Consider the following 22,693-nt stretch of genomic DNA (forward strand, 5'->3'; position numbering starts at 1 on the left):
CCCTCTCTCTCCCTCCCTCTCTCCTTCTCCCTTTCTCTTTCACAAAGGGAAGAAATCATGTTGGAATCTCATCCCAAAAGGGACGTGCAGTACCGAAGGTGCCTTTTAGAATGTTTTTGGCCCACATTCCTTTTTTTAGACTGAGCTTCCGGCTTAAGAAACTCTGGGCACTGAAACCCCCTTTAAATATTGCAATCAATAAAGTAAATTGAGAAGAAGCCCCGGAATCATGGACAGCAATTATTGGGCCATTGCATCTGTCCAGTTCTTGTATTTTAACTTAAGCAGATGGTGTTTGATTAGCAGAGCTGTCCGGGTAGCTTGTTGGAGATAAATGTCACAAGGAACAATGGGATAGGAAATTGATTTCAGACGGGGAAACCTTTTTCTGGGCAATAACTCAGCAGCACTATTAGTATTGTCAGGTGTTTATCACTGCCGCCATATCAATCCATCACTTTATTGAGCACTGACTGTGTGCAGAGCACTGTACTTAGCACTTGGAAAGTACAGTTCGGCAACAGAGAGACAATCCCTACCCAACGAACAGGCTCACAGTCTAGAAGTCGGGAGGCAGACAGCGAAACAAAACAAAACAAGTAGGCAGGCATCAGTAGCATTAAACCCACCCCACGAGACTACAAGCTATAAGGAGAAAAATCAACTGCTCAAAAATGGTCAGAGCCATAAGAGCAGGAAATATAGCAGCCTGAAAAAGCACCTTTCCCACCCTTTTCCAAACCTTCTGTTCCCTGTCCAAAGAGGGAAAAGCATAATCCCCACCCAGGGAATTCCCAATCCTGATTTCTTACCTGTTTCATTGAAGCATAACACCTCGTCTCTGCCACTCACTTGCCTTCATCATTACAGGCCCTGGACCCTATGGGGTTCACCTGGCCCCAGTAATCTTCTTTTTGAGGATGGACTTCAGGGTCTCCATACTACGTGCCAAGCACTGGTCTAAGCACCGGGGTGCGTATAAGATAATCAGGTTGTCCCACGTGGGTCTCGCAGTCTTAACGCCCATTTTACAAATGAGATAACTGAGGCACAGAAAAGTTAAATGGCTTGCCCAAGGTCACACAGCAGACAAGTGACGGAGCTGGTATTAGCACCCTAGTCCTCTGACTTCCACTAAGCCACGCTAGTCCAAGAGGGAGTATGAAAGGTATTTTCCGTGTTCTACAGATAAGGTACTGAAACAAAGAGAAGTTACATTATTGATTGATTATATTCCTTTTCCAAAATCCCACAGCAGGGAAATAGAGGAGCTGATGTAAGAACTTGTGTTCTGGGCACTACTAAGCACTTGGAAAAATACAGTTGGAGTAGAGAGTTTTCTCCAGAAAGATGTGTTTCTTGCTCCTGGAGGGTAGGTATTTGTGCGGTGAGTGAGGTGATTAGACATAGAGCATGTGCAAAGGCAAAATAGATCAGGTGAAGAGTGGTTTAGGCCTCCATGGCTTCCATCACCCTTTGTGGTTTATCCCCACCATTTGAATGGTTGCTCCCTGTGAGCAGAGGATGAGTCGCTTTGTTATCCTGTCAAGGAAGAAACACTAAAGGAGTAAAGTCCTGGAAAATATAGGCAACAGGACACGACCTGTAAGAGGAGTGGAGACTGTAAGCTCGTTGTGGGCAGGGCATATCTGTTAAATTGAACTCTTCCAAGTGCTTAGTACAGTGCTCTGCACACAGCACCCAATAAATACCATTGACTGACTGATTGTAGACTATAAGCTGCTTGTGTGCAGGAATTATGTCTACCTTATTCTTTCCCATATTCTTAGTACAGTGTTCTGCCCACAGCACCCAATAAATGCCATTGACTGACTGTAGACTGTAAGCTGCTTGTGTGCAGGAATTGTGTCTACCAACTCTATTGTCCTTAGAAAGTGCTTAGTAAATGCTTTTCACACAGTAAGCACTCAATAAATGTTGATTGATTGACTCTGGGCTTCCCAAGTGTCTAGTATAATGCCTAATTCTTTGGCTCCCCCTCTAGACTGTAAGCTCATTATGGGCAGGGAAAATTTCTGCTAATTCTGTTGAATTGTACTTTCCCAAATGCTTAGAACAGTGTTGTGCACATATTAATCGCTTAATAAATACCATTGATTGATTACAGTGCACTGCACCAACTCAGCACGTCGATAAATCCTGCTACTACTACCTCCCCTAATTGTGGGGTTGGGGGAAGAGGGTGGGTTTTTTTTTATGGTATTGTTAAGTGTTTATTATGTGCCAGGCACCATTCCAGGCATTGGGGTAGGTACAGGTTAATCAATTTGGGCACAGTCCATGTCCCACGTGGGGCTCACACTCCTAATCCCCATTTTATAGATGAGGTAACTGAGATCTAGTGAAGTTACTTGCCCAGGGTCACACAGCGGACAAGTGGTGGAGCCAACATTAGAACCCAGGTCCCTCTAGAATCCCAGGCCTGTGCTCTCTATCCACTAGGCCACACTACTTCCCCATAGAGTCTTCCCTGATGGGTGCAGAAGGCAAACTGCCAACCTTTCCGTCCCTGCCTGCATGTCAGATTCCTATCACATCCGAAAACATGTTATCTGGAACTCCACGATCATCTTACTCTCAGTCCCCTCCATAACTAAATGTCCAATTTTAAAAGAAAAAAGATCGAGTTCTTTGGTTCAGTGAATGTCTTCTTTTGTTCTAAGTAGTCAGTGCTTTTAATTTAAAATGTCTCATTGTATACAGAGTTACTTCTGCAGGAAAAGATCGGTGCCGTGTTTGCAAAATCGGATACTCCTTGTCGAGGATTTTAAAATTCCACCTAAGTGATTTTCTTGTTTTGCTCTCTCTTAGTGGACCAGATATACCATCTAGCATCTCCAGCTTCTCCTCCAAACTACATGTATAATCCTATCAAGACATTAAAGACCAACACGATAGGAACATTAAATATGCTGGGTAAGTTGAAATTTCAGATTTTATTTTTGAATTCTCTTTACAGTTCTTCTGACCGTTAAAGTGAGAAGTGGCATAGCCCAGTGGATAGAGCACGGTCCTGGTAGTCACAGGACCTGGATTCTAATACTGGCTCTTCCACTTATCTGCTCTGTGACCTTGGGCAAGTCACTTTAACTTCTCTGGGCCTCATTTCCCCCCCTCTGTAAAATGGGGATTAAATATCCGTTTTCGCTTCTATTTAGACTGAGCCCCATGTGGGACCTGATTAACTTGCAGCTATAATGCTTAGCACATATTAAGCTCTTAACAGACACCACTATTATCGTTATTATTATTATTAAATTGAAGGATATTTTTCCTATCACAGAGTATGACAGGAGGGAAGGGTTCTGTAGAGCAAAATGCACATCTAATATATGGTGCCCTGGCATAATTAAGTGGCTTGTAATGTTTGGAATCACATTATTTAGAACGAGAGTTAACCAATAAGTTGTACATATGTTCCATGTGAATGTTTAAGGATAATTCAGCATGAGGTTCTTACCCAGTAGCAAGCTTTAAAAACAAAGATTTCCCAATGAAATAGCTTTGAAGAGGGCGAGTCGAACCACACCCCTGTTTTTCTCCTAAGGGTAAGAAGTTATGAGTCTATTGAAAGCAAAAATGCAAATTAAGTTCAGAAGGCACTAAAATTAGATTTAAGGGAAGGCGGGAGGGGTGGGAGGAAAAGTAACCGGGAGTATTGGTTTGCAGGGGGCTTAGTTGAAATTCAGGGGTGTGTTTCCCACATAACTTTCTGGTAACTAATCAGAGCTGTCTGTAGTCAGCACTGATTGCATCTGACAAGCTGTACAGGGGAAAAAAATCTCTATGCCCTAGTTATCTTGCAAATTTTATTTGCTAGAATGTGGTCTTGAAAGTTCTCTCTTTTCAACCCCATCTTTACTCTTAAATAGGGAAACCAGGGTTTGCAAAGAAAGACTGTAAAGGATTTAAATCAGGTTACAATTAGCCAACTCTCCGACCTGAAGTAGAAAGGAAGCAGAACAGCACATTGAGCACTTAATTGATGGATAAGTGGTATTATTGAGTGCTTACTGTGCTAAGTGCTTGGGAGAGTACATTGCAACATAGTCGATGGACACGTTCCCTGCCCATAAGGGGGTTCTAATCCCAGCTCTGCCACTTGTCTGCTGTGTGGCCATGGGCAAGACACTTCACTTATCTGTGCCTCCGTTACTGCATCTGAAAAATGGAGATTAGGACTGAGTCCTGTGTGGGAGAGGAACCGTGTCCAGCTCGATTATCTTGTATCTACCCCTGTGCTTAGTGCAGCACCTGAAACACTAAACAAAATGCTTAACAAATACCAACTTTTTAAAAAAAGGGCAACTGGCATATGATCAGCCTATCTTATTGGTGGTTAAGGAATTTGAATGTGTATTGATCTTTCAAATCCCAAATGTGATATGCAGAAGGTAGTGGCATCTGATGGGGAAGTCTGGGCCCCTGTTCCACCTCTGCCTGTGGCCCATGTGACCCCGAAACAAGTCACTTAACCTTCTCCGCCTCAGTCTACTCAGCTGTAATATGAGAGGTGATAACACCAGCCACTAAGTCGCAGAGCTCTTGTGTGGATAAAAACGAGATAACTGATATGAAAACCATTGGGAAAAGTCAAAGTGGCATTCAAATTCAAGATAGTGTTATTTTTCAAGGTTTGCATGTGAGCCAAAATCTGCAGAAAAGACCATTTCTTTCATTTGCACTCGTGGGATAAGATAGACAACTGGGATACCAGGAAGAAAGTTGTTTCCATTGTAATGCTAATGGATGGCAACCTGGGTGACATTTTTCTGTGATTATTGCATGATGAAATTTTAAGCTCAGAAGGGAGATAACCCTATCATCTTGGCTGTAGTGGCATTCACTTTGCGCTACCCTGACAAATAGAAACCTCAAACGGAATGTCAGCTTTGAAGGTTCAGCCCTGCATTTTCCTTTCTGGGAGAAAAAGCATTTGTAAGGAAGGAGCAGCAGTGAACCATCCAGAGTCTGTTAGCTGAGAAGCAGCATGGCCAAGTGGGAAGAGCTTGGGCCTGGGAAGCAGAGGGCCTGGGTTCTTATCCTGGCTCCTCCAGTTGTATGCTGTATGACCTTGGGCAAGTCATTTCATATCTATGTGCCTCAGTTACCTCATCTGTAAAGTGGGGGTTAAAACTCAGGACAGGGACTGTGTCCAATCCTGTTATCTACCCCAGCCCTTAGAGTGCCTAACACCTAGTAAATATTTAACAAATGCCACAATTATTATTATTATTATTATTATTTTATGGTTGTTGTTGTTGCTGTTGTTGTTAGCCTGAAGAGTGGACAGGAAATCCAGCCTAACGTGTACCTTCCCCAGCACTTTAGAACAGTGCTTATAGAACAATGCTTGACGCAGAGTAAGTGCTTAAGAACCATTAAAAGCAAAATCCTGTCTCACATTTTTGGGGTCAGTGCTTCCATGTTGAAACCCACCCTGTTCTTTTTTGTGTTTACCCTTTCAGGGTTGGCAAAACGGGTCGGAGCACGCCTTCTGCTGGCTTCCACCTCCGAGGTGTATGGAGGTAAGCGATAAACCGCATGTGGAAATGGGAAGACAGAGGCGAGAATCAAGGACCTGCTAGCTAGTGGAGCCTGGACTTGCAGCTCAAAAAATGGGGACCAGAGCCCCAGCCACTCGCACGTTGTCATGTGGGTGCTGTTGTGTTGGCTGTTGGCAAGGTCTGGCCGGGTTTCTGCTATGGTCTCCCCGTCACCCCATCTTCCTGACGCTTCGGCTCAAGAAGAGCGGCTCTGTTCCAGACTGCAGCACAACAGGCTGGCCTGCCTGCCTCAGGGGCTTCGTTTTGGGCCGAGGGGCAATTTTGCTGGAGACTTTGGCTTTGCTGTGTCCATAATAAGTTGTGTCCATTACCCTTCCATGCTCTTTCTCTCTCTCTCTCTCTCTCTCTCTCTCTCTCTCTCTCTCTCTCTCTCTCTCTCTCTCTCTCACACACACACACACACACACTGACACACACACACACACACACACACACACACACACACACACACACACACACACACACACACACACACACACACACACACACACACACACACCCCACCTGACTTGCCCAGTACAAATTCCTGAAGCCACAGTGCTCACCCCTCCCCCTCATCTTTGCCCAAGCAACGCATGTGTCACTTGGGAGATGGGGGAAAAGTTCACTTGACCACCCTTTAAACCCCAGGAAGCAGTCAGTCCATTAATAGTATTTATTGAGCGCTTACTGTATGCAGAGCACCGTATTAAGTGCTTGGGAGAACACAGTATTACAATAACAGACAATTCCCTGCTGACAGTGAGCAGTTTCAACTCTAAAGCCAATTTGGCTGATTGTTTTACAGCATTTCCCCAGCTGCTAAGCAGTTGTCTCCAAGATATCTCAACTATAAAGGCACCTGAACCTGTAGAACAGTGACAAAGATATTCCCTGTCTACCCTGTCTCTGCCATCAGCTCCATAATCAGAAATGCATTCGCCAGTCTGGGTATCAGTTTTGCTGTTGAAGAAATCAGAAACTAACTATATGATACAAGTCTTGGGATTCGACACCCATGAGAAGCAATGTGACCTAGTGGAAAGAGCATGAGAGTCAGAGGACCTGGGTTCTAATCCTGATTCTGCTACTTGTCTGCTGTGTGACCTTGGGCAAGTCACTTTCCTTCTCTTTGCCTCGGTTACCTCATCTGTAAAACAGGAATTAGGACGGTGAACCCCATATGGGACAGAGACTGTGTCCAACATGATTAGCTTGTGTCTACTCCAGTGCTTAGTATAGTGCCTGGCACATAGTAAGCGCGTAAATGCCATTTTAAAAAAATCAATCATATTTGTTGAGAACTTACTGTGCAGAGCACTGTACTAAGCACTTGGGAGAGTACAATATAACAATATGAGACACATTTCCTGCCCACAGTGAACTTACAGTGTAGAGGAAGGTGGAGGGGGGTGGTTCAATTGTGGGCCCTTAACAGAAATATCTTGATGTCTGGGCATATTTTATGGTGTACTTTTTCTGCTGCAGGACAGAGCAAACATCCTGAGTGATTTAGTGCTTAGGGAAGAACTGTAGGATGTCATCCATCAGCCTCTAGATTCTGCCTTACATGGGACCAGTGGAAGTAATAACTCATCCAGTCCAAAGAGAGAGTTCAGCCCTGGTTTCTCCGTTCAATCCAATCCCTTCATCTCTGCAGATCCTAAATTAACCTGTAGGACCGGGAGCTAGGAATCATGCGAATCCGGGTGACTTTCTTCTGAACGGTTCCATTTCCCGACGCATCTGAGATCGGATTAGTTAGCTTCTCTAGCTCCATCTAGCTAGGTGTCCACTGGAAGGGATGAGTTCCTGAATCACCACTTGGCTTTTCCTCCTTTGGTCTAGAGGAAAGAGCACGGGTTTGGGAGTCAGGAAACCCGGGTTCAAGTCCCGGCTCTGCCACTCACACTACTGTGTGACCTTGGCAAGACACTTACCTTCTTCCTCCCTCAGTTCCCACACCTATAAAGTGGAGGTTCGAGACCCATTCTCTTTCCTCACTTAGATTGCGAGTTTTATAGGGAAGGGGAACTTTATCTGATTGTATGTACTCCAGGACTTAATACAGTGCTTGGCACATACTAAGCACTGATCAGATCTTTGAGTCCCGTATGGGACAGAGACTGTGCCTGATCTGATTGTCTTATATCTACCCCAGAGCCTCATACTGTGTTTGGCACGTAGTAAGTGCTTAAAAAATGCCACATTTATCATTATTAGCCCTTGATTCTGTGGGTTCCATGAGAAGTCTCCGTCCCTCTGTTTGTCACCCGAGGTGATTTTTATTAGCTGGGGCCAGGAGCTCATCGGTAACCAAAGTTGGAAAAATTTCCATCTGCAGTCACAAGTCTGGGAAGAAAAGATAAAAACCCACCCCGCTCTTTCTTTTTTTTCCTCCCAGACCCTGAAGTCCATCCTCAAAATGAAGATTACTGGGGCCACGTGAACCCCATAGGGCCCAGGGCCTGTTATGATGAAGGCAAGCGAGTGGCAGAGACGATGTGTTATGCCTACATGAAACAGGTAAGAAATCAGGATTGGAAATTCCCTGGGTGGGGATTATGCTTTTCCCTCTTTGGACAGAGAACAGGAGGTTTGGGAAGGGGCAGGAAAGGTGCTTTCTCAGGCTGCTATATTTCCTGCTCTTATGGCTCTGACCATTTTTGAGCAGTTGATTTTTCTCCTTAAAGCTTGTAGTCTGGTGGGGTGGGTTTAATGCTACTGATGCCTGTTTGCTTGTTTTGTTTCGTTGTCTGCCTCCCCCCTCTAGACTGTGAGCCTGTTTATTAGTAGGGCTTGTCTCTATCTGTTGCCAAATTGTACTCTCCAAGCACTTAGTACAGTGCTCTACACACAGTAAGCGCTCAATAAATATGATTGAATGAATGAATTTAATGTCCTGACTTGCAAAAAGTCGAAGAAAGTGAGTTGTAAATCTGTTCTGGATCATGGGATCATCTTAGTGAATGCGAACAACATTGAGGTGAATAAAGGGCAGGGAATATGTCTGTTTAGTGTTGTATTTTACTGTCCCAAGAGTTTAGCGCAGTGCTCTGCACACAGTAAGCGCTCAATAAATACGATTGAATGAATTTAATGTCCTAACTTTGCAAAAAGTCGAAGAAAGTGAGTTGTAAATCTGTTCTGGGTCATGGGATCATCTTAAGGAATGCGAACAACATTAAGAGGTGAATAAAGGGCAGGGAATATGTCTGTTTATTGTTGTATTTTACTCTCCCAAGAGTTTAGCGCAGTGCTCTGCACACAGTAAGCGCTCAATAAATACGATTGAGTGAAATCGGTCTAGTCATGGAGTTCCAAAATGAGAGCCAGGTTTGGAAAGAAAACGTTGTTTTTTCTCTGCTTTTCCACACCAAAGGATGATCGGTACCACTGGCACAGTCAGCAAAGGACTATCACAATGCCAAGCTAATGCTCTGTTGTGTCTAACAATATTGTTAATGTAAAATTGTTTGAATTCCGCTGTACTGATTCTGTAAACAAAAACTTGAATTGGCATGCAAAGGTCAGTAGTTACCATGGGAGTCACCTATAACATCAAGGATGGGCACATGGTAGGCATACGGAAGAAAATCCATTCAGCCCAGCTTTGACAAACTGATAATCTGAAAGAGATATTTATTAGCGATGCAGGAGAAGTAAAAAGGAAAAAAACGTAGATTGACGTATCACCCATAAGTGGAGAGCAGGAAAGTGAAAAGAACTGGTAGATTTGGTATTGTATTTTCATCATTTCATGGAAAACAGCATGCCCTAGTGACTAGAGCATGGGCCCGGGAGAAGAACCTGGGTTCTAGTCTCAGCTCTGCCACTTGTCTGCTGTGTGACCTTAGACAAGGCACTTGACTTCTGTGCCTCAGTTCCCTCATCTGTAAAATGAGGGTTAAGGCTGTGAGCCCCATGTGGGACAGGGACTACATTAACTTGTTTCTACCCCAGCGCTTAGAACAGTGCTTGACACATAGTAAGCACTTATTATCATTCTTATCTGCGAGGCTAGCCCAGATGGATGGAGCCCAGCCTCACATCCATCACATAGTCATAATGATGGCTCATTGTTATCTCAGACATAATCGTGGCATCTCACCAGCCCTGTTAGGGCTGCCCTGCCTTTCTTTCTCCTGTTGTTGTTGGGCTAGCAGTGTTGTTCCCCCAGTTTCCCTTCCCTGCAGCGTCTGTTTGTGGCTGTTTGGCAGGGTCACTGCATGTCAAGCAAATGGCAGGTGAGAACCCAGCATTTGTTTCCCCAAGGGGAAGCGTGCCAGGCCTCGATCCGGGCGGCCCGGGCAGGTTCAGGGAAGGAAGGGCCAGTGTAGCGGGGTGCTCCAAAGAAAACCTGTCGGAAAGAATTAGGGTGATCATAGTTGAGCGTGGCAGAAAGCATAATTTTCATGCCGGTCCTCGGAAAGTGCCGATTATATTTCTCGAAGCTGGCTGCCTCTCAAGGTGTTTTTTTTTTTTTTCCCAAAACATTTCCCTCACAATCTCAGCATCACCAGGGTTGGAGAGATCGATTAGCAGTGACTCCAGAGGGCACTCAGGCAGGGCGAAGTCAGGTGCTGTAGCTGTTTCCCCGGATGGTACGTCGGCACCCTCGATTCCCTCGATTTATTAAGCACTTAATAAATGCCATTATTATTCCCTGCTTGACCTGGTGGCGCCGTTGAAAGTGGGCGAGCCCTGCCCAGGAGACTATCCTCCCAACTTTGAAAACATTTCCAGAGTTTATGGGCGAGCCGACACTCCTCAGACTTCTTTCAAGCGCCCTCCTAGTCCCCTGTAAAAGCTTCTCGGGGCAAGTGACTCATCCCCAACACCGTGTGGGATGAAACCGCGGGACACAAAAGTAAAAGCCGATCGTTTAATATTAGAGAATGACTCAGCTGTTCACTTAGTTGGCCGAATTGCCGCCTTGTATTTCAAGGCCCAGCGTTTTCAATTTAAGTCCATGAGGGGGACTTGAATTACCCAGCCTTGTCTTCTTCTGTGTCTTCTTTTCTCCAAGACAGCGCCAGGTCATGGGATTGAAACTTTTACTGGAAATGTTTAAAATGTACACCTCGGTTTGCCATCTCTTGAGAGGTACACTGGTTTCATCATTAGATGTGTACTGAGATACATTTGCTGCTTGAGCGTAAAATAGGCATGGGTCCATTTCTAGGCCCTTCCCCATTAATAAAATCAGCACATTTATGGGTGCAGCTGAGAGAGAAAAATCCATAAATAAAATTGGAGTGTTCTAAGCCCAGAGTAAAGCTGTATCTGGTCCAGGATTTTGTCTCTGACAGAGGTAACAAAGGATGCTTGACTTCACAGTGTGATGGTGGATGTATCCTGGATATCTCTGAGTTCTCTGCTGGGAAAAAATTAGTTGTATCAATCATTGGTGTTATTTATTGGGTGCTTACTGTGCAGAGCACTGTAAAAGCACTTGGAAGAGTACAATAAGCAGGCACATTCCCCTCCCAGTGGGTCACAGTAAATATCAGTCGATCAGATGGCAGTGTTTGCTCTGGGCAGAGCAATGAATTGGGTCCTCTACTGTAAGCTCATTGTGGACAGGAAATGTGTCTATCATACTCTATTTTGCTCTCCAAAGCTCTTAGTATAGTGCTCTGCACTCTAAATGTGATTGATTTCCCCAGGGACCGTCACAGGAGGCAGCAGCCAAGTCCTGCTCTCGAGGGGTTTATAATATTGTGTAGGAAATGATATGAGCGCAAACACACGTAAACCCAGGTGGGTGTATGAGCCAAAAGACAACTGGTGTATTTCCGTGCAGGTCCATTAAATAATAAATGCCACGGTTGCAGTAAGTCATTTTTATTCTTTGGAAACTTGGACAAATACTAGAAATATGCTCTACTCCACTGGACACTTTTCATGTTCTCTCCTTGGTATGGAACTGTTGTTTAGTGTTACTACTCTCCTACTCCTACACTTTTCCCCTTTGCCACTGTTTAGGTATAAAAGTCCTCATTTGATTTGACCCATTTTTCCAGGTCAGTAAAGGGGGGTTTTGTACACCCACCTGCCTTTTTAAATCTGAGGGTTACTGGAGTGACTACGGCACCTGATATGATCTCTCGACTTGGGCACTCAGAGGTTTGAAAGGAACGTGTCAGTTCCACTCAACAAACTTCTTTCCATGAAATTAGACCAGGCCCCCATGAGTAGGCTCTCTCCTTGTCAAGGTAAAATAAGCATTTTCCACAAGACACTGCGGAGAGCTAAATATAGACGTCTGCTAGGTCAGATGCTGAAATTGAAGATCAGAATTTTGGATAGGCAGGGAATGTTGCTTAAATTTGGTGTGAATTCAAATGCTCCATCTATAATAATAATGATGGCATTTGTTAAGTGCTTACTATGTGCAAAGCACTGTTTTAAGCACTGGGGAGGATACAAGGTTATCAGGTTGTCCCATGTGGGGCTTGCAGTCTTAATCTCCATTTTACAGATGAGGTAACTGAGGCACAAAGAAATTAAGTGACCTGCCCAAAGTCACACAGCTGACAATTGGCTGAGCTGGAATCTGCGTGGCTCAGTGGAAAGAGCGCGGGCTTGGGAGTCAGAGGTCATGGGTTCGAATCCCGCCTCCCCCACATGTCTGCTGTGTGACCTTGGGCAAGTCACTTAACTTCTCTGGGCCTCCGTTCCCTCATCTGTAAAATGGGGATTACGACTGTGAGCCCCACGTGGGACAACCTCATCTCCTTGTATTCCCCCTAGCGCTTAGAACAGTGCTTTGCACATAGTAAGCGCTTAACAAATGCCAACATTATTATTATTATTAAGATATGAGGTGGCTAAGCAGATAATTATAGTAGTTTCTCAAATAAAGCAATGCAGCAGTTTGATTTTTCCCCACATTTGATTAATAATAGTAATTATGGTACTTGTTAAGTGCTTACTATGTGCCAAGCACTGTTCTAAGCACTGGAGTAAATAGTCCAGTATCTACTTAGGAAGCAGCATGGCCTAGTGGCAAGAGCATGGGCTTGGGAGCCATAGGTTGTGGGTTCTAATCCCACATCTGCTACTTGTCTGCTGGGTGACCTTGGGCAAGTCACTTAACTTCTGTGTGCTTCAGTTACCGAATTGAGACATTTACCCCAACGTGGGACAACCTGATTACCTTGTATCTATCTCAGCACTTAGAACAGTGCTTGGCACATAGTAAGCGCTTAACAAATACCGTAATTATTATTATTACAAGTTAATCAAGTTGGACACAGTCCCTCTCCCACATTGGGCTCACAATCTCAATCCCCATTTTTTACAGATGAGGTGACTGAGGCCCAGAGACGGTAAGTGGCTTGCCCAAGGTCACACAGCAGACAGTGGTGGAGCCGGGATTAGAACCCATGACTTTCTGATTCCCAGGCCCGTGCTCTCTCTACTATAATGTGCTGCGTCTCCCTAATGGCTTGAACTTCAAACCACTTATGGGCATTATGTTCACTGTTAAAATGTATTGTTGCCCCACAATCCCGACCTAAATTTTGAAGTGACAGGCTACCCAAGAATCAGCTGTCAATGAATCAGTGGTATTTATTGAGCACTTACTTTGGGCAGAGCTCTGTAGGAAGCGCTTGAGAGAGTGCAGTACAGTAGAGAGACATGATCCCTGCCCTCAAAGAGTTTGCAATCTAGAAGGGGAGACAGACATTCAACAGATTATAGATAGGGAAAATGGCAGAGTCTCAGGAGACGTACATAAGTACTATGAGACTATGGTGTGGCTGTGAGTGCAAATTACTAGAAAGGTAGTCCTGTTTCTGGCCCAGAAGCTCACAAGCACAGAAGGCACTGTTCATGCCATAACACGTCAGCCCCGTGGACCGTCGAGAACTTGAGTCCTTTGGCGACCATGTGATAGTTGTCCTCCTGAATGTACCACCATCCCCGTGGGCCAAAAGTCATTCAATTTACCAAGTGTTTCTCTAGTCATCCCTTAGCAGGGCTTAGCAGGAACCACTCATCCATGTATCTTTCCGAACTCTTCTTTAGCCTGCTGATTCATTCGTTCACTCAATCGTATTTGAGTATATTTGAAGCAGCGTGGCTCCATGGAAAGAGCGCGGGCTTTGGAGTCAGAGGTCATGGGTTCAAATCCCGGCTCCGCCAATTGTCAGCTGTGTGACTTTGGGCAAGTCACTTAACTTCTCTGTGCCTCAGTTACCTCATCTTTAAAATGGGGATTAAGACTGTGAACCCCCTGTGGGACAACCTGATCACCTTGTAACCTCCCCAGCGCTTAGAACAGTGCTTTGCACGTAGTAAGCACTTAGTAAATGCCATCATCATTATTATTATTGTTATTACTTATTGAGCACTTACTGTGTGCAGAGCACTATACTAGGCTCTTGGGAAAGTGCAGTATAACAATGAACGGACCCATTCCCTGCCCACAGTGAGCTTGCAGTCTAGAGGGGGAGACAGACATTAATATAAATAATTACAGAAATGTATGTAAGTGCTGGGGACTGGGAGGGGGGAGGATAAAGGGAGCAAGTCAGGGTGATGTACAGGGGAGTGGGAGAAGAGGAAAGGAGGGCTTAGTCTGGGAAGGCCTCTTGGAGGAGATGTGCCTTCAGTAAGCCTTCGAAGGGAAGGAGAATAATTGTTGGATTTGAGAAGGGAGGGCCTTCCAGGCCAGAGACAGGACAAAGTTGAGGAGTCAGTGGCAAGATAGGTGAGATTGAGGTAAGATAGATGAGAGCGAGGTACAGTAGATGAGATAGATGCTGTCAGCCATTAGTTAATCAGTGGTATTTGTTGAGCACTTTCTGTGCACAGAACACTTTATTAAGCACTTGGGAGAGCATAATATAATAGAGTTGGTGGATACGTTCCCTCCCCGCAAGGAGCTTAGTACAATGAAACTTGAGCGAGGCGAGAGATGTGTGATTCTGGATATAAGGTGCTAAGTCATCCAGGTTTTTAAACAACCCAGGCACTCAGCTCTTCCACAGCCTGTGTTTTCACTACCCACCTTGGGTAAGACACCGTTAGGGACTTAGAGAGTGCTCCTCCCCTGACACACACATCTCTGTATACAATGCGAGTGCAATATTGGGGAGAATGTCTGTGCACGCATGTGGTGGCCCACACATTATAGCAACAAGTTTTCCTTAACAGGGTTGTGTCAGGGACGTAGCCCACGCATCCTAGGAGAACTGATTCTAATAATAATAATAATGACGGCGTTTGTTAAGCGCTTACTATGTGCAAAGCACTGTTCTAAGCGCTGGGGGGATACAATGTGATCAAGTTGTCCCACGTGGGGCTCACAGTCTTAATCCCCATTTTTACAGATGAGGTAACTGAGGCACAGAGAAGTTAAGTGACTTGCCCAAGGTCACACAGCAGACGTGGTGGATCCAGGATTCAAACCCATGACCTCTGACTCCAAAGCCTGTGCTCTTTCCACTGAACCACGCTGCTTACATAGCCTTGGATTGTGTAACTTTTGGATTGCATTCTTCAGGGAGAAAATAATTCTCTAATCCCAACAAGCGCCAAAGTGAATCTGTCCTAAAAGCTGTGCTTGTCCCCCCCACTGTGTATTTCAGGAAGGGGTTGAAGTCCGTGTCGCTAGAATCTTTAATACTTTTGGACCTCGGATGCACATGAATGATGGCAGAGTTGTCAGCAACTTCATTCTGCAGGCCCTCCAGGGCGAACCTCTAACAGTAAGTATCTGCCGCGGAATTTTTGACTTTGCCTGGGATTTGGGATGGAATATCAGCAAGACCTATGCATGACTTTTGACTTCCCCCAACAGAGTTTATAATTTATGAGGTTCACATGCTTAAAGAATAAAGGATGTATACGTATGTACGTTGATAGGTACCCATTTTTGGCGTGGGCCCCAGAGGGCATCACTTTCTGAGAGCCCCTCCGGTTGATTCTTCTGCCTGGCTTCCCAGTCCTCTCTAGGGCAGTTCTCGGAGATTGAAATAAAGCATTCGCTAACTAAAAAGTATATATAGTGTGTGTGGGGGTGTTTATATATTTTTACACTTTCAACCAATCATTCATTCATTCATTCAATCGTATTTATTGAGCGCTTACTGTGTGCAGAGCACTGTACTACGCACTTGGGAAGTACAAGTTGGCAACATATAGAGACAGTCCCTACCCAACAGTGGGCTCACAGTCTAGAAGGGGGAGACAGAGAACAAAACAAAACATATTAACAAAATAAAATAAATAGAATATGTACAAGTAAAATAAATAGAGTAATAAATACATACAAACATATATACATATATACAATCGTATCTGAGTACTTATTGTGTGCAGAACACCATTCTGAGCATGTGGAATCAATCAATCAACAGTATCTGTTGAGTGCTGACTATGTGCAGAGCACTGTACTAAGCGCTTGGGAGACTACATTATAACAGATATGATAGGCATGTCCCCTGGCCGGTAGACTGAAAGCTCACTGTGGGCAGGGAATGTGTCTGTTTTTATATCATACTCTCCCAAGCACTTAGTACAGTGCTCTGCGCACAACATGCTCTCAATAAATATGATTGGCTGTCAGACTGTCCACAAGAAGCTTACAGTCTAACGGTATTACTTATTTCCCTTGAATGCTTTTATTTTCTCCAGAGCACTTTTACAGCAGGTATCGCTTTATAGCCTCTCAGCATTAATATAAGGAAAAGAGAGGCCGGGACAGGTATTAATCTCCTCAGTTTCCAGTGAACAAACTGGAGCCTATAAAAGATACTCACCTTACTGAAGAGCCAAGAGAAGGCCAGTGACTGACTCACAAAGACCAGTTCTTTCCCCAGTGGCACCACCCGACTCAATTCTTGTCTCTGGGGTAAAGGTGGGGAGGGGGAATGGCTGAAGTGTTTCAGCATTGATAGACATGTTTCCTGCCCATAAGGAGATTACAGTCTAGAGGGGGAGGCAGAAATGAACATAAATAAGCAAACGCTGGAGAGAGCAAATTGGTTTTAAAGATGCCTTCGATTGGAAACATACTATCTCCACATTGAAGGTTTTTCGACACATAGAGTTTTTCAGTGTTATTAATGATGGTATTTGCTAAGCACTTACAGTGTGCCAGGCACTATATTAAGACCTGGAGTGGATACAGGCAAATTGAGTTGGACAAAAGTCCCTGTCCCACGTGGGGCTCACGGTCTCAATCCCCATTTTACAGGTGAGGTAACTGAGAAGGATTACCAGGCATCAAGAAGGGTTTACTGTAAACTCCCTGACATTGGTCTGAACCCATACTATTTCTCACCTCGTTGGTTTTGTCAAGCAGCAGGCCACTCCGGGCAGTTGGTTTTCTCCGAGCTCAGGACAGCTCCATGGTTTTTTATCCTAAGAAACTCAGTTCTACATCTCGACGTCTTGCCCTTCCCTCAACCCCTTTGAACCTGCACAATAGGGTTTCCGGCATTTCAGGAACTAGGGTCCTGTGAAGGAAATCCCAGGAAAGGAGCAGTCATAATACCTGGGGGATCAAACCTAAATTCCCCACCCTTTTCTTCCCCAATTTGGCTGCCGCCCTACGGCTGTTCAGTGCTGTTTTGCCCTTTCAGGCATTGGCTCTTCTGTTTAGGCTGTGAGATCAGAGCCATTCTTCACCCTTGGCACAAATTTGAGAAATCTCTCCACAGGCTTGTCCTTGGCTGCCAGCAGTGAGTGCAGTAAATCCGTAAGCCCTGGGGGGAGGTTGGGGGAAGGGGGTGGAGGTTGGCAAGATGGTCTCCGTGTGGGGCCCCTGAGGACAGACGTCTTGTGTTCTGGTGGTAATAACTCAAGTGGTGCCTCTGTGCCGGCAGCTTCCACAGCCGGTGTGGGAGGAAGTGGCAGTAAGTGCTTTCGCTCAATAATTTAGTCCGGGAGCGCAAAAGGAAGTCTTAAGTGTGAAGTTAGTCAGGCAGCCCCCACTAGAGAACGGCCTTGGGGTGATTTGGTTTTTGTCTTTTGGGGTGTTTTGGTTTTTTTCAACATCCTTATCCACATTTTTTTCAGGGGCCGGTGCACTAGATTGTTTTTCCCCCTAACCTCCCCCCACCCCACCTTGTTTCGTTTTTTTGTTGTTGTTTTTTCAAATGTGTGAAGCTGACTGGCATAGTGGATAGAGCTCAGTCCTGGGAGTCAAGGTCATGGGTCCTAATCCCAGCTCTGCCACTTATCTGCTGTGTGACTTCGGGCACATCACTTCACTTCTCTGTGCTTCAGTTGCCTCATCTGTAAAATGGGGATTGAGACTGTGAGCCCCACGTGGGACAAGGACTGTGTCCATCCCAATTTGCTTGTATCCACCCCAGCACTTACTACAGTGCCTGGCACCTAGTAAGCATTTAACAAATTCCAAAAATTAATAATATGATTATTATCGGTTGATTCTGAGGATTTTTCCTTTTTTATGGGTCAGAGGTGTACTCCCTCTTCCCTTCCCCTCCCAGCCAGTTAAAATGAAAGCACAAAAACCCACAGTGTTCAGTCAGTTTCAGGTTTGGCAGTCTGACCCTGGAGCCCACATCCCCTGCACTGGGGGGACTGGTTCCTAGAGAAGAAACAGGGGCCCTTAACATCAAGCCCCTCTCTGAATCCCTAAGTGTGAGGGATACAAAGTCATTGTCAAATCCGGGGAATGCTGGAGGGAGATTTCTTTGCCTAATTTGGAATGGGATCTGGAAAGAGAGCCCATTTACTAAAGAAAAAAAAAATTGTTTCCCATATTAGGCCATCCTCTTCTCCCACACATTCTAGCATGCGAAACCCGCAGCTATGAAAACTTCACTTTATCATTCGGGCCTCCCAAGCCTGCCTTTCAGGTTTTCTGAAACTGGACGTAGTGCATTGCATGGGGGATGTCCCCTTTTTTTTTTTAATCTCACTGAGCAGGTGTGAGCGTGCTTTCCAGTTTATAGGCTTGCAGGATTCTGATTCTTTACCGAGACCCCGTAAAAACATTAATGCTATCTGGTCGGCGTCTAAGCAAGCAGCCGCACGTTCTGATCTAAATGCATTTACCACCCTTTACAACTCCACTCGGGAGGCTGAACTGTCCCTCGAGAAGGCTAAGCCTTTTGAGCCGTCAACATAAAAATGGGTCTGTTTGCTACCATGCCCTGCCTCTGCTTCTCCTCCCGCCAAGATGCCCAGCCCGAGGTGACAACAGCAAGCTCTGTGGGAGGCTGCACCCCTGCGACCCCACAGCTCTTGCCCAGGTACCCACATGGGATCTTTGACCCCCTTCGCCACTCATAGTATGCTCATCTTCATCGGCAGCTGCATCGATAGGGGACCTCCTGGGTGAAGAGTGTTGGGTGCAGAGCCCTGCATACCGGGCACCTGCCGTGGACAGTCCTGTGAACTGAATACTTAGTGTCTGAAGAGCAGAGTGTGTCTGCAGAACAGTCTATTGGTGCAGAAGCACAGAGCTAGGCATTTGGGAATGCCCCTTGCTTACACTCCAGACGGGGAGCGAGGGAGATATAAATTGCCAAACACACCAGGTTAAAAAATAAAGATCCAAACAAAAGTAGACCATTAAATAGGTGAATATGCAGGCATACCCACAGACTTCTTCTAATCCACCAAGGGCTGCCATGGGGTTGCAATGGTGCTACCATCCCCTAGACTGTAAGGTCATTATGAGCAGGAAATGTGCCTGCTAGCGGTTGTATTGCATTCTCCCAAGCATTTAGTGCAGTGCTCTGCACACAGTGCTCAATAATTGCCATCAATGGATTGCTCTGCCTATAGTAAGCACTCAATAAATGCCACTGATTGATTGAGCCTTAACTTCAGAGAGAAACGTGGCAAAGTTGTGTAATGGAAATATCCCAATTCATTTTATCGTTCTTATTGCTAGTAAGACCCCTAGCAGAGTCTCTCTGGATTTTAAGAACGGGGATTAAGACCATGAGCCCCATGTGGGACATGGGCAGAGTCCAACCTCGTTACCTTGTTTCTGCCCCAGAGCTTAGAATAGCGCCTGGTGCATAGTAAGCGCTTAGCAGATACCGTTAAAAAAACCAAACCTCCTTGTATCACAATGTAGTACCAGGAGCCTAATCTTTACTGAGTATCGCATACAGAAAGCATGCCTGAAATGATATATGTTCTCTCCAGTAGTTAGAACACTCATAAAAGCATTTGACACCATTCTTATTCTTGATTCTGGCTGCTTCTAAACGATATTGGCAGCCCTCATAAATTGATCAAGACTACTAGGCGATTCCATGATAATATTACCTGGCACGTCACTTGCCTTATCACCAATGGAGTGGAGCAAGGTTGGGAGCAGGGCATGTCTTGTTAAGCTTTTTCTGCACTGCCGTGCTTTGAATTCACAATATGGGATCTGGGAGATGGGAGGTATCTTCTAACTTGACATGGCTATAAGCATAATTGAAAGTCTGGGTATCAGTCAGAGGAGTTGCTTTATACTGTGACTAAGCTCTGGAGCCTCTTCAGTAGTAGTAGTTGTTGTTGAGGTAACAACATTCATTGTCTACCTCCTCAGTAAAGAGCACTCTACTCAGTGCTCGCGAAGTGCAAACCATCCCCTGACACATTCCCGGCCTGCCCACGGAGAGCTTATACTTTATGTGACACTAAGCCCTTGAAGAAACAGCATATGTTAAGCACTGTGGAGGGATGTCCACTTGGGAAGAAGATCATCTTTGGACTGCTCTGGGAGAGCGGCCCTTCTGAAACCATATCTCCTCCAGGAGGTCTTCCCTGATTAATCTCGCATTTCTCCAGCATATATTCCCCAATTGGTGCTTTTGTACTTCTGCCTTACCTAAGTACTTAGTCATGCGCAAACACATACAAACATACATCATTTACATACATAACTATATATTCTGTTGATTCTGCTTGCATATGTTTATTTTAGTATCTGTCTCCCCCATTAAATTGTAAGCTCCTTGAGTTCTCTACTGAGTACTCTCCCAAGCACTTGGTTGGTTGGAGTGCTTTGCATAGAGTAAGTGCTCAATATATCCTATTGATGGAAAAGTGAAAACCCTGCCCTGTTTTTCTAAGTGAACAGACTTATCCTTTAGCCCATTTCTTGGCTCACATTATTTTCCTCTGACCCTTATTATACAGGGTCTCCACAACTCTTTTCTGTAGAGATCCCCTCCTCCACCACCACCACCAAGCAGAACACTCCTAAAGAGAGGAAATCAGCTTGACTAGTGGAAAGAGCACAGGCCCGGGAGTCAGAAGGACCTGGGTTCTAATCCTGGCTCTGCCACATGTCTGCTGTGCGACCTTGGGCCAGTCACTTAACTTCTCTGGACTTCAATTACTTTATCTGTAAAATGGGGAATAAGAGTGTGAGCCCCATGGGGGACAGGGACTGTGTCCAACCTGATTAACCCATATCTACCCCAGCACTTTGAACAGTGCTTGACACCTACTAAGTGTGTAACAAATCCCATAAAAAAGCAGATGGGGTCCAGGTTTGTTTTCTTCTAATGGTATTTAAATGCTTGCTATGTGCCAGGAGCTGTGCTGGAGTACATGCAAGGTTATCCGGTTGGACACAGTCTCTGACCCACACGGGGCTCACAATTTAGAATGAGGATTGCTCATGTTTCTCTTCGCATGTCCTATGCTGTCGAGTCATCTACGACCCATAGTGACCCCATGGATACATCTCTCCCAGAACGCCCTACCTCTGTCTGAAATCCTTCTGGTAGTGTATCCATAGAGTTTTCTTGGTAAAAACAGGGAAGGGGTTTACCATTGCCTCCTTCCGCACAGTAAACTTGAGTCCCATCCTCGACTCTCTCCCATGCCGCTGCTGCCCAGCACAGGAGTGTTTTGACTTGTAGCAAATTGCCTTTCACGCGCTAGCCACTGCTCAAGGGAGGAATGGGATGGATTGGCCTCTGCTCGACTCTCCCACCCATAGATGAGACTGGAAGCATACTGGAAACTCTCCAGGTGGGATCCTGAGAGGGGTGCTCATGTGTCCTAGGTGCTTTTCTCCCAGAACCACACTTGCATTATTGGCTGCAACACTATATTAATGATTCATATTTAACCTAAGCCACAGTCACATGAGAGACCAGAGCCCAGAAATTGGAAATAGGATATCTTGTCTCCACTCTAGGTTTATGGGTTTAAGCTATAAGCTTAAGTCTGCATCTCCTCCCCTGTTCTCTTTCCTTCCCTCCAGGCTCGTATCTCCTCTTGCCTTCAGGACATCTCCACCTGGATGTCCGTCTGACACCTAAAACTCAGTGTGTCTAAGACTGAGCTCCTTATCTTCCCTCCCAAACCCTGCCCTCTCCCTGACTTTCCCATCACCGTGGATGGCACTACCATCCTTCCCGTCTCACAAGCCCGCAACCTTGGTGTCATCCTTGACTCCACTCTCTCATTCACCCGACACATCCAATCCATCACGAAAACCTGCTGGTCTCACCTTCACAACCTCGCTAAGATCCACCCTTTCCTCTTCATCCAAACTGCCACCTTGTTGGTACAATCTGCCTTCATATCCCAACTGGATTACTGCATCAGCCTCTTTTCTGTTCTCCCATCCTCCTGTCTCTCCCCACTTCGGTGTATACCTATCAACCTTTGTATCAAGCAAAAAACTCCTCACTATTGGCTTCAAAGCTCTCCATCACCTTGCCCCTTCCTACCTCACCTCCCTTCTCTCCTTCTCCAGCCCAGCCCGCACCCTCTGCTCCTCTGCCGCTAACCTCCTCACTGAGCCTCATTCTCGCCTGTCCTGCCGTCGACCCCTGGCCCACATCCTACCGCTTGGAATGCCCTGTCTTCTCACATCTGCCAAACTAGTTGTCTTCCCCCCTTCAAAGCCCTACTGAGAGCTCGCCTCCTCCAGGAGGCCTTCACAGACTGAGCCCCCCTTTTCCTCTGCTCCTCCTCCCCTACCCATTGCCCCTAGTCCCTCCCTCTTCCCCGCCCCACAGCGCTTCTGTATATTTGTATATATTCATTATTCTATTTATTTTATTAATAACCTGTATATATCTATAATTCTATTTATTTTGATGGTATTGATGCCTGTCTACTTGTTTATTTTTGTTGTCTGTCTCCCCCTTCTAGACTGTGAGCCTGTT

General features: G+C 45.4%; 1 protein-coding gene across 1 annotated transcript in view; it reads left to right on the plus strand.

Annotated features, from left to right (window-relative positions):
• UXS1 (UDP-glucuronate decarboxylase 1) overlaps positions 1-22,693 on the plus strand; it is a 108,114-nt gene that overhangs the window by 64,213 nt on the left and 21,208 nt on the right. The window contains exons 7-10 of the mRNA XM_038770510.1: positions 2,833-2,937; positions 5,490-5,549; positions 7,972-8,093; positions 15,170-15,289. Coding sequence (XP_038626438.1) covers positions 2,833-2,937; positions 5,490-5,549; positions 7,972-8,093; positions 15,170-15,289 — 407 coding nt within the window. The remainder of the gene's footprint in view (positions 1-2,832; positions 2,938-5,489; positions 5,550-7,971; positions 8,094-15,169; positions 15,290-22,693) is intronic.

The sequence above is a fragment of the Tachyglossus aculeatus genome, chromosome 2 (genome assembly GCF_015852505.1).
Source record: "Tachyglossus aculeatus isolate mTacAcu1 chromosome 2, mTacAcu1.pri, whole genome shotgun sequence".
Taxonomy (NCBI): domain Eukaryota; kingdom Metazoa; phylum Chordata; class Mammalia; order Monotremata; family Tachyglossidae; genus Tachyglossus; species Tachyglossus aculeatus.